General features: G+C 33.9%; 1 protein-coding gene across 1 annotated transcript; it reads right to left on the bottom strand.

The window, feature by feature from the left end:
• Positions 1–2,082: 2,082 nt before the first annotated feature.
• Positions 2,083–13,601, bottom strand: LOC110104185 (chromosome segregation in meiosis protein 3). Its single transcript, XM_020833178.2, has 5 exons — positions 13,279–13,601; positions 4,873–4,995; positions 4,010–4,109; positions 2,504–2,634; positions 2,083–2,398 (listed from the first exon to the last, which is right to left on the bottom strand). Exons 1-5 carry the CDS (start codon positions 13,588–13,590, stop codon positions 2,168–2,170), a joined length of 897 nt encoding a protein of 298 aa, XP_020688837.1. The 5' UTR covers positions 13,591–13,601; the 3' UTR covers positions 2,083–2,167.
• Positions 13,602–16,052: the final 2,451 nt, after the last annotated feature.

The raw sequence follows: 16,052 nt of genomic DNA, 5'->3' as shown, positions 1-16,052 counted from the left end.
AATGTTGTCCATTAAAAGAGAAGCATAATACTAAGTTAAATATTGCAGAGATGAGAATGCTTAGGTGGATGAGTGGCTTTACCATTAGAGATATGATACGAAATGTTTTTTAAAGCATATATGTTAAAAGTTGGAGTAGCTCCAATGGATGATAAGATTAGAGAGAGCCATCTTAGATGGTTTGGTCACATTAAACGGAGGCCTTCCGATGACCTGGTTAAGAAAGTTGAGGTTTTAGATTTGTCTTATGTTAAGAAAGGTAGAGGTAGACCTAAAAAGACTTGGTTAGAAAATATTATAAATGATATTTCTTTAATAGATTTAAATGAGAATTTGACTTTTAACATGACACAATGGCAAAAAAGGATTCATGCAACCGACCCCACGTAATGGGACGAAGGCTTAATGTTGTTGTTGTTATTGTTGTAATGACAAAATCCAGATTATAAAATTGGACCAGATAAATCGGGGAGAGATTCATGATTTGATGGTTTGACCAAGATTGAATTGGAGTTGAATCGAATGATATAATAAATATTAATTAATAAATAATAAAATTAACATTAGAATTATGATATTATTTTAAATAATTGACTTAAAACTAAATAAAATATGAAATTATGAAGCATAAAATGTTCACAATTAAATAAAAAAAGATAAAATGTTTGAGTAATGGACCTCTTCTTCATGTTATTAAATATAACTTTTTCATGAAATCTTTTAAGCTCTTTAACACTTTAACCTACAACAATATTCTTTTGCTAGTTAATCAACTTTTTCTTTACATACGCAAGCAAATCTCAACTTAAAGAACAAGCCCTTTGTTTTGAAGATTGATTTGAAACAAACAGCAAATGTAACCCAAGCATGACGACCTAAATTGTTAAATTTTAGAATCAAACAATTCTTTACGATGCGGCATGTCCATTTGTTTCACGGTTCTACTATGGAGTTTATCTTTTTTTTTTTTTTCTTTTTCTGATCTTGTGCAAAGCAGCATTAGTGATAAATCCTGTAGAGTTTGATGTAAATCTTTTATTGGAATTTAGTGATGGAAATGTGATCCTTTTGTTTGAGTTGATGGAGAAACTTTGGTTTGGAAGTTATAGAAATCATAGATTAATATTCCGATTAGTGATACAAATATAGGAGAAAATATGGGTGATCAGAAATAAAATTTATTTCAGAGGTATGTCATATAAAATAAAAAAAAAATGATGTGTTGATTTATAATATTTTTGAATATTACTATTTAAGATCATATGATTTGTTATACTTCAATTTCAAATCTTGTGCTAAGCAGCATTAGTGATAAATTCAGACGGGTCACGTAGACCAATTCCAGGTTGAACCAATTTGTCTGATCCAATTTTTAAACTTATAAAAGAAATAGTAAATAATTTTATATTCATAATTTGCTCATAAATAATTAAGAATTTATATCATTTACTCTATATTCCTTCAATTCAAATAAAGTCTTAATAACACTCAAATTTTGACAAATTTTAAAGCATATCATCAATGAATAAGTAATACAACCCTTCTTTTTCTTTTTAAATATTATTCTTAAAGAGATTATTATAAAGTTCAAGTAATGTAGTAAGATAAAGTTAAAAAACTACTAATGCACAAAGTCAATGCAAAAAACAACATACCTTACATATGAATACTAAAAATACTATTCGTAGAGCATAAGAGAATTTATTTTCTTGAATACATAATCTACTACATAGTTAACACAAAAACTAATATGATCTCTACAAAAAAGTTTGTTGTTAAAACAATACCTACAAAAAATTTTCACAATATTCATAACAATTTGTAAATTTTATCTTTTTTCACAATAAATTTTCAATCATTTTCAAGAACTATTGCAGCCATTCAAAAAAGAACCCAAAGGAAAACAAGAAACTGAGAAGTTACACAAAAGTATGTTCATGGTTGAAGCAGTAAATATAATTATGATCAGTCCAAGCTCCAAGACCGAAAACGCGACAAAAATGCTCATATATTTACACTAAGGCTTAGTTTGGGACGGCTTTCTTCCTGCTTCTTAAAACAGTTTTTTTGGTACAAAAAATTTAATTTTTCTATTAAAAAACGGTTTTTAGCGGCAGTAAAAATGCTGTCCAAAAACGAAACCTAAGAATGTAGAAGTGGCTTTACGCTAAGCCTTAGAAGAGCATGCCTGCTTGGCCCTTTCTAAGGCTTTCAAGCGATTTGCTTCCATCCGAGCCCTCTGCTCCTCTGTGATCTGAATCTTTCTAAGCTCCCTTTGCTCGCTGTGTGGCCTATGGTTAGATGATTCCACAGAAATTGCTGGTATAGGATCAACACCAGATGCAGAAATAGCTTGGGGAGTTTCGGATGATTTCTGCTGTGGTAGGCCTCCTGAATCCTTTGGAAAAAAAAAAAAACAAATTTAATACAATAAACAAATCAGAACATCACATAAATTTCACTTGTAGGATGGAAAATAGATTGTTGATGTGTGAAGGCTTACATCAGTTGCCTTTTGATAGATTTCGTTGATCATTTCTTCTTGTATATGGTCTCCACCATGGTCTTCTAATGGTGGATCTTCCATAACAACAAGTGGTTCTTCCACATCCATATGTTCATTTTCGCATTGCTCTACAAATGAGAATGAAACTTTGTTGAAAAGAAGAGTCTACAGTGTGAAAATAATTGAAGAACAATATACATATGCTTTGGTTTGAAAGAGTAGGTTTATTGGATCCTTGGGAACCAGTACAAGTACCGCTGGCCTATAGAACGAGAATGTTGTGATGTCGTCTAGTAGAGCTTACAAGAAGGTTACTCGGAGCCTAGAAATAGGAAGGTACTCGTGCAGACAACTAAGTCCTTTTCAATAGAAAGGAATAACCAAAATGACCCAACTAACTCTGAAATATCAATGATCTTATCATCCAGCAAACTGGAGATGGACAACCAAGGTCACGACCTTACCAGCCCCATAGGTTTACTAATAAATGAAGCCCCTCAATCTACTTTTTTTTTCTTCCTGATAAAATAAACATAGCCTAATCGTCACTATCATGATATGTTGTTGATATTGATTGAGTTTGAAAGAGTCAAAGACTACAACGGAATTCATTCATAAACAATTCTTCACCCCAATTACCTTCATTACCAAAGCCCCACGATTGTTTTCAAAGGCACTAATCATTTCCGGAGAAGTTTACGAATGTCAACCACTACACAAGCCTCGTCTAGTTAAGGCGAGCAACAAGCGGGGGAGAGTCAAGTCAAGCACTAATTAGTTGGAGTGGGAGGCTAGTACTTAAACTAGGGTTGCTTCTTAGCCCTAATCTTGCATTTTTCTACAAGTGCTAGTTGTAGAACACTAGAACGCCTTCCCTCCTCTAATTTAAAAAAAAAAAAAAAATAGTATTTTAGTATGATAACATGGTCAAGAGAGTAAGGAACATCGGTGTAAAAGATTGAGGGGGATCAATGCTTGCATTCCGACAAGTGTTTTTTTTGCAAGTGATGGCAAAAGCTAAAATATACAGCATAAAAATTCTTCAGCAAAGAAATGGTAGAAAGTACTAGTACAAGCGGATTTGGGATGGCATCAATCAAGGAATACAAGCACAACCAATAACTCAATGGTGAAAAGGGCAGGTCCAGTTATTTAAAATTAAGTTAGAACTTTTGAAAAATAAAACAAAAATTTGTTATCAATAACAAGAGAACGAAAATAGGATTGAAGATGAATAGACAAAGCAGATGACGAATGATTGCAACCACCATAAAGCTGAAAAACAAGAGGTACAAGTTTTTCAGGTGAATAACCAACACTGCAAAAACAAAGAAATCTAAATGCAGTCATTAATCTTGTCAATCTCATTAAAAAAAAAAAAACAAAAGAGGATTGTATTTGGTTCAAAAGGTAAACAAAAGCCAACCCACCATAATCGTTTATAGAGATCTACTGAAAATGAAAGCGGAATGAGCCATAAGGATGAAGAGCATGCTAAAGTACCTGGTCCTTTATCTGGATCAACTAGCTCAACAGGTGGTTCATGCAATTTGGTTGGATCTCCTCCTCTGGAAACTCTTTCCTTTAATTCATCAATGCATCTCTACTCGAACAGACAAGTTTAATGTACAGGAGAGATGATAAATAGAACTAATGAGCTTAAGGCTTCTTTTGGGACGGCTTTTTTATTGCTTCTTAAAATGGAGTTTTAGTTAAAACAATTTAATTTTTTAACGAAAACTCCGTTTTAACAAGCAATAAAAAAGCTGTCCCAAACGAAACTTAAGGTTCATTTGAGACGGCTTTCTTACTGCTTCTTAAAGCAGCTTTCTAGTGCAAAAATTAAAATTTTTTATACTAAAAAGCTGTTTTAAGATGCAGTAAGAAAACCGTGCTAAACAAGGCTTAAATAACCAAAAACAATTCAAGGAAAGAACGAATATTAAAAAAAAATGGATTGCAGTATTTTCTTTTTATGTGTCAATCCTTTCATAACATCGTTGGCTTCTAAAAGATACACTCAATGTATTATTTAAAAGTTATGTTCATTTCTTTTTAATTAATTTTGATCGTCCAACCAAGACCAGAGTATAATTGAAAACATTATAATGTACATTTTATCAATTCATCTGCAGTATAGAAACGTAAACATACGCAAAATACTCCATTGAAAGTTCGAGTCATGTTGTAAATTTAATAAAATAGTTAACTTGAAACTGATCAGGAATCACCAACTTATAAACTTCGGCAGATATTTAAAAAAAAAAAAAATCAAATGGAAGGTCAAACCAAGTGAGCAAAGGTGAAGAAATACCAAAGAAGAATAGGTCATCATGCCAGATGGATAATCTGGAGAAATTACTTACTCTGACACGTCTACTTGCACCAATTTGCTCAACCTTGCGAATAAATTGATCGAATGAGTAGTAAGGGATTAGATGAGAGTGCCATTCCGCATACATTCCTATGAGATTCCCGAGGTCACTGACCTGAAAAACTAAACAAATACATAATTATTTGCGCTGGAACAAATGACTTACAATGCACCATTTCTCCTGGAAATAGCTAAACAGGATTCACCGCTAACAACCATTCTCCAACGTTTATGTATAATGTCATTTTAGTGATAAACTGCATGAACAAGGCAGCAAGCAACAATGCAGGGCTCATAATCATATAAATATTCAAAACTCATTGGATTATTGATCAAAAATAACTATATAAATATTCATAACTCATTAGATTATCACTCAAATTTAATAGAATCATAACAGACTTGCTCCACCTCGAAGTTGACATGCTCATGATTGAATCAATTTAATTTGAAGTAGACTCATTCTATGAACATAAACCAAATTTACAAATTTTTAACTCAAATCATCTTGAAAGGCAACTCAATATCAATCATTCGTTGCTCATCTTGTACTTGGCATGAATAAAAACAAAATTGTACTTTTTTATGCTGTGGTAGACTGGCCTGAACTTGATTAGATATCACTCATACAATCTTATATCAATTAGCTGCAAGGAAGATATAAAGGGATTGTTTGGCTGCAAGGAAGATATAACTCAAGTAGGATTTAGTAAATCTTGTAAATCTGGATTCACTAAAACATGAGGCTGTTAAATCTTGATAACTGCTTGGCATGAAAGTCGTTCAGTTCAATTAAATCCTGAGATACTATTTGGCAAATTATTTTAGAATTTAAATCTGCTACTTGAAGTAGGATTTAAATAATAATATTTGATGAATAATTTAAAACATATTATAAAAGCACGACAACGAGAAATGATAAACAGGTAGCCAAGAGATAAACCCTATAAATATTTAAGAACAAAAAAAAAAAACCAATATTCTTTTATTTTCTTGAAGATGTAAAATGAATGATCAAATTGATTGATGACTTTGGGCCATCTCCTACAATCAGATTAATGTGATAGTTACCAATACACTATCAATAAAATTTTTTGGCAAATAATGAAGTTAATATCTTACTGTTAGGCCGGTTCACCCTAAACCGGCCCAAGGACCGGCTCAGGTGTTCTACTGGAGGTGGAAGCAGTCTGCCTCCATTGAACTGGCCCGCCCATAAGGGGGCCCACTTGTTCAAATTGATTTCAATTTGAAAAGGAGGGGGCGGCTAAGGCTTGGAAGGGAAATTAGATTAGGAAAACTTGTGTATTAAGGAGGATGAGAGGATTAGGGAGGATGATATTTTGAATTGATTGGAATTAGAGTTTCTTGGCGATTTGAGCTCTCTTGTCTAGAGATTTGAGAGAGATGATCTTCCTCTCGAATTGAGGATCAATTGTATCTTGCTTTGAGTTTTGCTTTGCTCGGTTTCCACCATAGTTGTCAATGGAGCAAAATAGCACGCGCCATGGCGCACGGCGCGGCACGATGCACCTATGGCGCCATGAACATGGCGAGGCGCATATGTTTAAAATAGCGCGCGCTATTTGCGCCACATGTGAGCCATGGTGCATGGCGCACGACGCAAAATAGCACGCCAAATTATTTTTAAATTTCATTATACTTATGAATATTTTTTACAAGAATTTACAACTTAACAGGTATGATTCTTATTGATTGCTACTTGATGTTTCACTAGCAACCATGGTTTAGAGGTATCCACCTCTTATAATTAAAAAAAAAAAAAAACATTTGGTGCCGCTAGGTACATGCTCGATATCGTTGTGTACATGCTCAGTACCGCTCGGTACATGCTCAGTACCGCTCGATACATGCTCCGTACCGCTATGTACATGATCGGCGTTGCCCCAGAAAACTCTTACAAATAAAATTTATTCCACTAGGTACATACTCGGTACATGCTCAGTACTACTAGCGGTATCGAGCATGTCGAATCCTGCCACGGGGCAACGCCCCCTTGGACCCCCGGCAACCCGGCATATTGTTGTATTCATTATCTTAAGTAATAATTGTTAGTATTAATCTGTTTCTTCATGAGTGCATGCTTTGTATAAGTTTTCTTCATAAGTGCGTGCTTTGATTGGGAAACATTGGACTCTATAGGACAGGAGGAAGGGGTGAGGACTTTAAATATGAATTCTTGTCTCTTGGATAGATTGTCTTTCATTTTTAATGATATTTTATATTCATGCTTATTATTTTATAATTCTTATATAGTTTGCGTCATGTTCAAAATGGCGCTAGCCGCGCTGTGCGCTATGCATAGGGGTGTAAACGAGTAGAGTCGAGTCGAGTTTTAGTATTATCGAGCTCAGCTCGTTACTCAGAAAACAAGCTCGACCTCGAGCTCGACCTCGAGTCGATCTCGTCAAACTATAAACGAGCTCAAGCCGGCTCGCGAGCTGCCCGATTTCTCATCCATCCAATTTTTTTTATTTTTTCCCGCCCATTTCTTAATTTTCCGCCTGGCATTCATCCAAATGAATTTTTTTCCCGCCTATCAATGTCTACCATCTTTTTTTTTTTTGAAATGACTGCCATATTAAAAAGTAGTCATAATTGTCCTTTGCATTTAATAAAAGCTGCATTCACTTGAAACGAGGCAATGAATTTATATGAATTAACATTAAAAGCAACATTTAACATTAAAAGCAAAGTTTGAATCTCATATTATAAGCCGACTATCATTAATTTCTTTAAAATACCCTAAATATTATAGTTTCGAGCTGGCTCGCGAGCTCACGAGTCGAGCCATGTCAAGCTCAAACTCGAGCTCGTTTGATAAAAGAGCTCGAGCTCCTGGCTTGATAAGCTCGGCTCGCGAGCTCGTTAACGAGTCGAGCTCGAGACAGCTCGCGAGCCGGCTCAGCTCACTTACACCCCTAGCTATGCATCATGGCTCCAAAGGGACCTTTGCGCTATGGTGCGCTATTCGCCATTAATAGGTATGTTTTCCACTATCGCAGTTTTTCTGGTTTTTCTTCCTATTTTTAACCAATTATTGCTAGGGTTGCTTGCAAACTCAAGTAAATCCGATATGATTACTAGCGAACTCAAGTATTTCCTATCACTTACACATCCATCACATATGTCAGTGGCAATTGCATGTATGAGTGCATCTCCATGAACTCCATCCTCAATTGTTATGTGCATAAGATATCATCGACTGCCATCTCACGGTCTCACCCCACTAGGTATAATGTTCCATTTTAGTTTGAGACATGTGGAAGTATATGTCATATCCATGATTGCAACTAATTAAATTGTGTAATACCACCTAAGTAATCTCGATATCAGCATTGACACTAAGTAAAAATTATCACATGTAAGTCAGTACTTGGAGTCTAGTTCCAAAATCCAAATATCAAATATTCTTTCTACTATGTTACGTAGTTGGGCATGACAATAGTTATACAACTCCTTTGATGTTGAGTATCTATGAAGTATTTCTCCACAATACTCACTTAAATAATATTTATCATCAAAATATTGTTATGCATTATTTTGAAAACTGGATAAGACCAACCAGTTTGATGACTTTGATCGATTCAATTGGTTCTACTGGAAACTGATCGGTTAGTTGGCCTAATTTTTTTCTAAAACTAATTTTGCATCAAACAGGAAAAAATTAATTCAAATCGGTTGTTCAACTGTCAAACTGTTAAACCAGTCCTAATTTTTAAGAACTAGTACGTTCAATTATTTGTTTCTTGTACATAATTAAATCAATTAGTTTAATAAATTTAAAATAAAATGATATTTTTAATAAATTTATTTAAATTAAAAAAAAAAATTTAAATTTTTATAATAATCATTCGTCAAATAAGCTTCAAGCATTGCCCAGCCATCCATGTGACTTGTTTACCAGTTCAAGCCAAAAAAATTATATAAACAATACTAAGGTTGTATTCAAGTGTTGTAAAACTAAATAACTAAAATAAAGTTCAAAATTCACAACATAAACTATATATTTTTAAACATAATTTTTAATGCAAATAATATTTATTTTTTTATTAAAATTTAAATTTTTTTAATTTTTATCTATTTTGCTACTTAATTATATAATACACAAATTATTTTTCCTCTAATTTTAAATTATAAATAATGCAGTATGAATGCATAAATGTCATTTTATAATGTAAACTTTATATATAATATATAGCTGTAAAGTATACATAAATATATAACACAAATTAAAAATTAATTATATTAAATATATAAATTTATATGTGAACTAAATTTATATTAGATGTGAATTAAAATTAATAATTGAGGATATTTAAATTTCAAATCATATAATATGTCATTTATGCATAAATTTTATTTATTTTTAATCACAATTTATTTTATTTCATATAACATGTTTCTGGGAAGGAGATGGATAGTAGATATGAAAGGATGAATGCTGATTTTGCAAGATGAGGGGCTTATTTTGAAAAAGGATATAGATACGAGCGCATAAGGGAGGATCGGGACACTTGAGGAGCACCACCCTTTCATGGAATGGGTGGTTATGGAGGATTCAAGGTAAACGAAAGCGATCCAAGAGTGAGAAAGTTGAAGATGCCCATTTTTTAGGGAAATGATGCACACGCGTGGATCTAAAAGGTGGAGGGGTATTTCACCATCAATGACTTGACGAAGGAGGAGAGGCTAACAACATCTAGACTATGTTTGGAAGGAAGGCCTTGGATTGATACCAATAGAGGGACATGAGACGACCCATATGGAGCTGGAGGGAGTTCAAGGATTGCTTGCAAGAAAGTTTTCAAACCAGCAAGAAAGGAGACTTCTACAAGCTATTTTTCTCCCTGACACGGGATGGTTCAGTGGTAGAGTACCAGGAGAGGTTCGAGTACCTTGCTAGCCAATTGGACCAGCATTCTGAGACGGTGTTAAAGGGGAACCTCATGAAGGGTCTCAAACTAAAAATCCATGCCACAGTTAGAGTGATGAGGCATGGATTTCTAGTGCAGCTGGTGGAGGACTATGAGGCATGGATTTAGAGTGATGAGGAATGGATTTCTAGTGAGACAGTGTTAGAGGGGAACTTCATGAAGGGTATCAAACTAGAAATCCATGGATAATGTTTCAGATGTGAGTAAAAGTACACCTCGGGGCAAAGGCGTAAAGACTAAACTCTTCAGGTCCTCACTATCTATGATGAGGAGAAAGCTGGGCGAGGTGAGAGTGAGGCAGTGGTAGATGAGGAAGAAGAACTGCATCTTGATATGACAGAGGTCTCCTTAAATTCAATGGTGGGATTCACTTAGAATCACATCAAAGAAGTAAAGGGAGAAATAGAAGATAAGGAAGTAGTGATTTTGATAGATAGTGAGGCTACTCACAATTTCATCTCCAACTAGGTCGTTGACAAATTGGGGGTAAGTTGGCAGACACAGGGCGTTATAGGGTAATGATGGGCACTGGAAAGGTGGAGATAGATAAAGGAGTGGTTCTAACCATACAGGGGTCCATGTGAGGGAAGACTTTCTTCCCTTATAGTTAAGAAACACTGATGTTATCCTGGGGATGAAGTTGCAACAAACCTCGGGGGATACCAAGGTGAATTGAGGAGCATTAATAATGGAGTTTGTAGTGTGAATGATGATTAGGGGTGATGCAAGGTTATCCAAAGTCATGGTGTCACTCGAAACCATGATGAGGACTTTATAGGAGGTGTGAGGTGGATTTTTGGTGGAGTTGCAAAGTGTAGGCTTCAAAAATTCGCACCCCAGCCTCCCTCGCCTTTTGGGAGGAGTTTTAACGGATTAGGTTTTGATGTAAATTTTCATAAGGCAAATTTGGATTGTATATAAGACACCTAGAGATTTCACCATCATTTTGCGAGGATGTTATGATTTGAGTCTTGGTTTCCTATAGGCGCAAGCCCCTATAGTTACTTACCCCTCCCGATCACAAGAAAGAACTTTCAATTAAGGCTGGTCGTCAAACAAATACATAAAAATATGTATTATTTGACATATAGTAGCAGCATGGATTTTCGTTGTTTGAATGTTTGATATTTAAAATTGAAAATTTCATCATCTTGCACTTAAAGCATATGGTGGGGAAATGGATGATAGATCCGATCAAGATCCCATGGTTCCATCATCCCGGGTCATCATGGTCCCTGTTTACTTAATCATAGAAGGTTGTCGACTCGACCTAATAGAAGGATCCTTGTTGGCAGCCATGGGTTGCGTCATCCCAAGGTGTCTTGTTGACCTGGGATGGATGTTTGTCTAAGGGGATAAATTTGAATCCACCTTAGCTAACATAAGGCTTTGTGCCCTATCGATTATATCCTATTAATTCATATCTCAAAATTTGATGTCATTGGGGAGCATACGGGCTCTGGCCATAACTATAATTTAGTGGTGTCGTTTAGCAGCGAATCACCCGGTTCAAAGGGCTCATATCATAACCGTTTACCTGCAATGTCATTTGGTGGCAAAACAACCGGTTTGAGGACACGTGCAATGTCCTTACTAGCATGAGATAGTTTGAGAATGAATTATAATTATATTCTCGACCAGACACTAGCTCTTTGTGAGCTGGAGTAGCTTTTAGATTTGTCCACCTTGGCAAACTGTTACGGAGTGTGAATGAATATTTTCTTTAGGCTCGATGATTAATTTCAATTTTAAATATTTTTAGATTTAGAAATTTTTAGATTTTTGAATTTCATTGGCATTTGAGAATTTGTGAGGCATTTTGAGTATTTGAAATTAACCCATCTGGTTGAGATTTAAGTTCAACATAGCCATCATCGGGGTGTCTTATGGGCATTTGTATTTTGCTTATTGAACCTTGTCAACTCTATTTATTGTCGACAGAGGATCGGGTTCAAGTCAGTTGTATGCTTTTAATAATGAATTTCTATTGTTATAGACCTTAAAGGCCTAACATAAACATATAAAACAAATATCTCGGTCAATACCGCGTCGTATATTCGTTTGATGGTTCGAGCCGTGTCATCTCTATCTACTCACATAGAATATTCGGGCTCGAGCTTGGGTTTATTGTTCGACCCAAACAACATCCCAAGATATCACATGTGTGCTCATGCCAAGCTCGTGAGGGCCCATGTGAGTATATGATTGCAAATGCGTTTCTTTGTGTTTGTGTGTATGCATATCGTAGTGCGCGTGCAGGGGCATTCTTAGATGTATTATAGGTCTTCTACAACAGCTCGTAAAAGCTTGTGTTTGTCGTAACCCTTCTATATTTGTTTGTAGGTGGTAAATAGAGTGCACTTGGCAGATTTGCGTGCTATTTTCTCAAAATTTGTGCACCGTCACCTTGAGATCCATGTCAATTTGCGCACGTGATTTTTTTGGGGCGAGATTACAATCAATATTGGGTATTGCCGACATTTTGGACACAAAAATGAAGTTTGTTTTGCTATCGAAAGTCGTGTAGGTAGCATGGGGCGTCGATTTCATATATCGATAGTCAATTTTGACTGTTTTCATCTGATTTGTCTGCAAGGGGATCCCTCTTAGGCGAATTCGACACTCTAATCACAACGACGTAGTCCGTTTGACAATCGAAGGTCGTTTGACCCTTCAAGTAACTTGCCAAGCCAGCGCACGTTGCTTAAATCACCAATTTTTTCCCACTTTTTCACATATCTTTTGGTGTAGGGGTCAACAAGTGGATTGATGAAATTAACTCCATTGGTTGACATGAAGTCATCTCCAACAAGCTCAATATCAATCTCGTCAATTGAGTCCTAACTAATTAAATGATTTTGTGTATTTTGAGCTTTTATGCCTAATGTAATGTTGTCAGCACAAATTTTCCCAAAAACATCTTACTGAAGGAATGGGTTCTTTCGAAAGCAAGCCATCTTAAGGTACTCCTACAACAAGTTATTAACAATAAAAGAAACTTTACAATTCATTCATGGTCTTTATAACTTCAACAAAAAATCATACATATATTATTTGTAAAACCTACATATTAGTGCACCATTCCATTTGTTCTGATCCAATCTAATTCAAGATAATCCACTAAATTTCTACATTTAAATCCTTCTGCAGCATTCTTCAGTTAAAACAATTGTGCAATACAAGATCTAAGAAACTCTCAAATCTTACACTAACCGTAATTATGCGGAAGAACAGTATGTTCATGCCAACTTCGTTTGAAATGAAGAAAATTGAAGAAACAAAATTAATCCAAATCATTTGTGGGTTGATCAAGAATCTCTGCAATCTTAATTCAAACTTTTTACTTCCTTAATTATTTTCCTTTACTCGAACTCCTAGCATTCAAAACATATGTAAGACAGAAACATTAGAAAGCGAAAAACAGATATAAGGGCATTAACCTCATGACCGCGGCCATGGTACTTGAAAGCCCGAGGAAAATGGCGGAGTACATAGCCGAGGCCATCATCAGAAAGCAATAAGTCTTGTGTGAGCTTTGGGCGTGACCTGGGAACCTTCTTGACAGCGGCGATGGGGACCTTAGCAGCCGATGGCTGCTTTAAATAATTGGTTGTGTTTGGCCTTGCATTAGAATTAGGGATAGGGTTGGAGTTTGTAGCGGACGAGGAAGGGCAATCTCGAGACCAATGACCTGGCCTACCGCACTTGAAGCAACCCGTCGGAGCCGCCGGAGTTCCTTCGGCGTTCGGCATCTCTCTCTCTCTCTCTCAGCACGTATGGATCTCGATTTCCATTCCTATGCTTAATTTGTTCGATTAAAATGGCGGGAAAACGTGGCGGGAAATTTTAGGAGAGTCCAATCTTTACAATTTTAACTAATTTAAATTTTTAATTGTTTGGAATAGTTTTGCTACTTTTTTTAAAGAAAAAACAAAAAAAGTACAAAATTTAATATTAAGATAAAATAAATTGCATCGGATATCCTCACACATTTTATATCAAAATGTGCTATTTTTTAGCATATATTTTTTATTTTCACGTATTGGTATTATCTCTCAAAATATAATTAAATCATCTAAAAAATACAATTAATATATTTGACATTCATAATAGTTTTTGTGAATGTCTAAAATTTTATTTGGACAATTTATAGTTGAATTTAAGGTATTGAGAGGACAAACTCATCAACACTACAAGTACTGAGATCCATCATCAAATGATATCAAATCAAGTAAACAAAACCAATGTAGAAACTTCTAGATATTAAATGAAGGACAAGTGTTCTTCAATTATAAAAAAAAAAAGAAATCATCTAAATTAATAAAACTAAAGTATCTATGTTGATTGTTAGAAATCCATGATAATACAATACTCAAGAAATCGATTCTTATAGGAGTATATACGTAATATTCAGTTATTATATATCAGTATTTTAATCGCGTGCTCAGCAACAGTGAATTAGTGCAAATTGAGAAATAACAAATAATATTTTTTTTGTTCTCTGGGCATTCTAAAATGTCAAATATATTCTCTATCCTCAATACTAATCTTTTGAAACTTGGGATTTTATAGCTCTTGGTGCAGTATACTCCCTCTAACTGTCACTGACAACTCTATGTCAGTCATGTTGTTGATCTTTCACTATATGCCCTGGATATTGTAATCCTCTATTTTTCATATTGCATGGATTATCCTACTCCAAAATTAGTTCTTCCCCCAAGACATCTCTATGGACAATCTATTACCTTGTGTCTTTGCTACCCACATAGAAAATATTATCCCGTTAGGAGATAACACATGTATGAATGTCTCTTTCATAATTAATACAATCAGTATTGGCTTGTTGCTTCTAATAGGTGTTATTGATTCCCTCCTCGAATCACCATATTTACTTCTCTTATCCCTGACACTTTATCTATCATTGTTTGATTCACTTTTGCTTATGTAACAACTCAAGATCAAATTTTAGAAGAATTTCCTATTTTAATATTTTCATTAATCAACTTGAACTTCTATGAATCTATCAATATAAATTAATCTAATGAAAGCAATTAAAAATTATAAACATCAAAATATAATTATATATTTATTCCTCAAAATTTATATACAATAGACAATAGTTCAATTCATTCATTTATCAGTCTATCTCTTAGTTCTTGACTACAAAAAAAAAAAAAAAAAAAAACTAAAAGAAATGCAAAAAAAAAGTACAACTTGAATCTCATATCTTTGATCACTCCAGTGTATCTTGTCCCCTTCTTGAAAAATATGTAAAACCACATAGTGAGTTGAGAGCTCAATAGATTACCAAAACCTACAACTAAAATTAATGATAGACAATATACATATTAAATAGCATGCATGTAATCATTTAATCACTATCAGTATGAACATATGACTTTTTATAGATATATAATAATTAATGAATCAATAACATGATCAATAAATATCAATAAAACTAGAGCAGTGATCAGCGACCAAGTGAATATATATAAGAGGTCAATAAACTCTATCATGTTTATACCCATTTGTTAAGAACAATTATATCTATCTCAATTAAAAAATATATGTCTATCATAGTTAAATGAATGGTGCGGAGTGTATGTAGTATGCATGTACATCATGTAAAACATATATTTCATATATACAATATATATTTGTATCAATTTATCAGTCTTATCAAATAATTATATCAGTCATAGCAAATATCTTATATAAATTATATCATATCAATTATATAATTTATAATATGTATATACAAGTATTGTAAGAAATGAAAATTTTAATATTCTATCAAAATACTCATATTGATGACATATATCACATACTAAAAGTTATGTGGTCGAAATTTTAAGAATATACAATTATCCACATTTTTTGATAATAAAAATATAAATTTTATTTAAAAAAAAATCCAAAAAATATCAAATTATTGAAATAAAAAATAGGATAATAATTTCTTATAATTGGATGAGAAAATATCCCACCAACATCGATGAAAATTACTCCACGGCTTCCAAATCTGACTTTCTCTTTTCTTTCTCCTCAAATCTCTCTAATACTCGATTTTTCTTCTCTATTTTGGCTGAATTGAAGGAAATAAAAAAATGTTTTAATAAATCTTAAATGTGGTTTAGGATATGTAGATTAAAATAATATAATATTATATATTTATCTAATGCATTTAGTTTTAAATACAAATATCATATAAATC

This window comes from Dendrobium catenatum, unplaced genomic scaffold, assembly GCF_001605985.2.
Source record: "Dendrobium catenatum unplaced genomic scaffold, ASM160598v2 fragScaff_scaffold_30, whole genome shotgun sequence".
Taxonomy (NCBI): Eukaryota; Viridiplantae; Streptophyta; class Magnoliopsida; order Asparagales; family Orchidaceae; genus Dendrobium; species Dendrobium catenatum.
The sequence above is the reverse complement of the archived record's forward strand: the minus strand, read 5'-3'. Positions and strand labels throughout refer to the sequence as shown.

What these genes read in the sequence shown, in the direction of transcription:
- LOC110104185 (XM_020833178.2), bottom strand. Translation starts at nt 13,590, where the DNA reads ATGCCGAACGCCGAAGGAACTCCGGCGGCTCCGACGGGTTGCTTCAAG. An exon ending in GTGCAAGTAGACGTGTCAGA is followed by an intron (nt 4,110 to 4,872) that starts GTAAGTAATTTC and finishes CTGTTCGAGTAG; the next exon opens with AGATGCATTGATGAATTAAA. An exon ending in TGATCCAGATAAAGGACCAG is followed by an intron (nt 2,635 to 4,009) that starts GTACTTTAGCAT and finishes TCTCATTTGTAG; the next exon opens with AGCAATGCGAAAATGAACAT.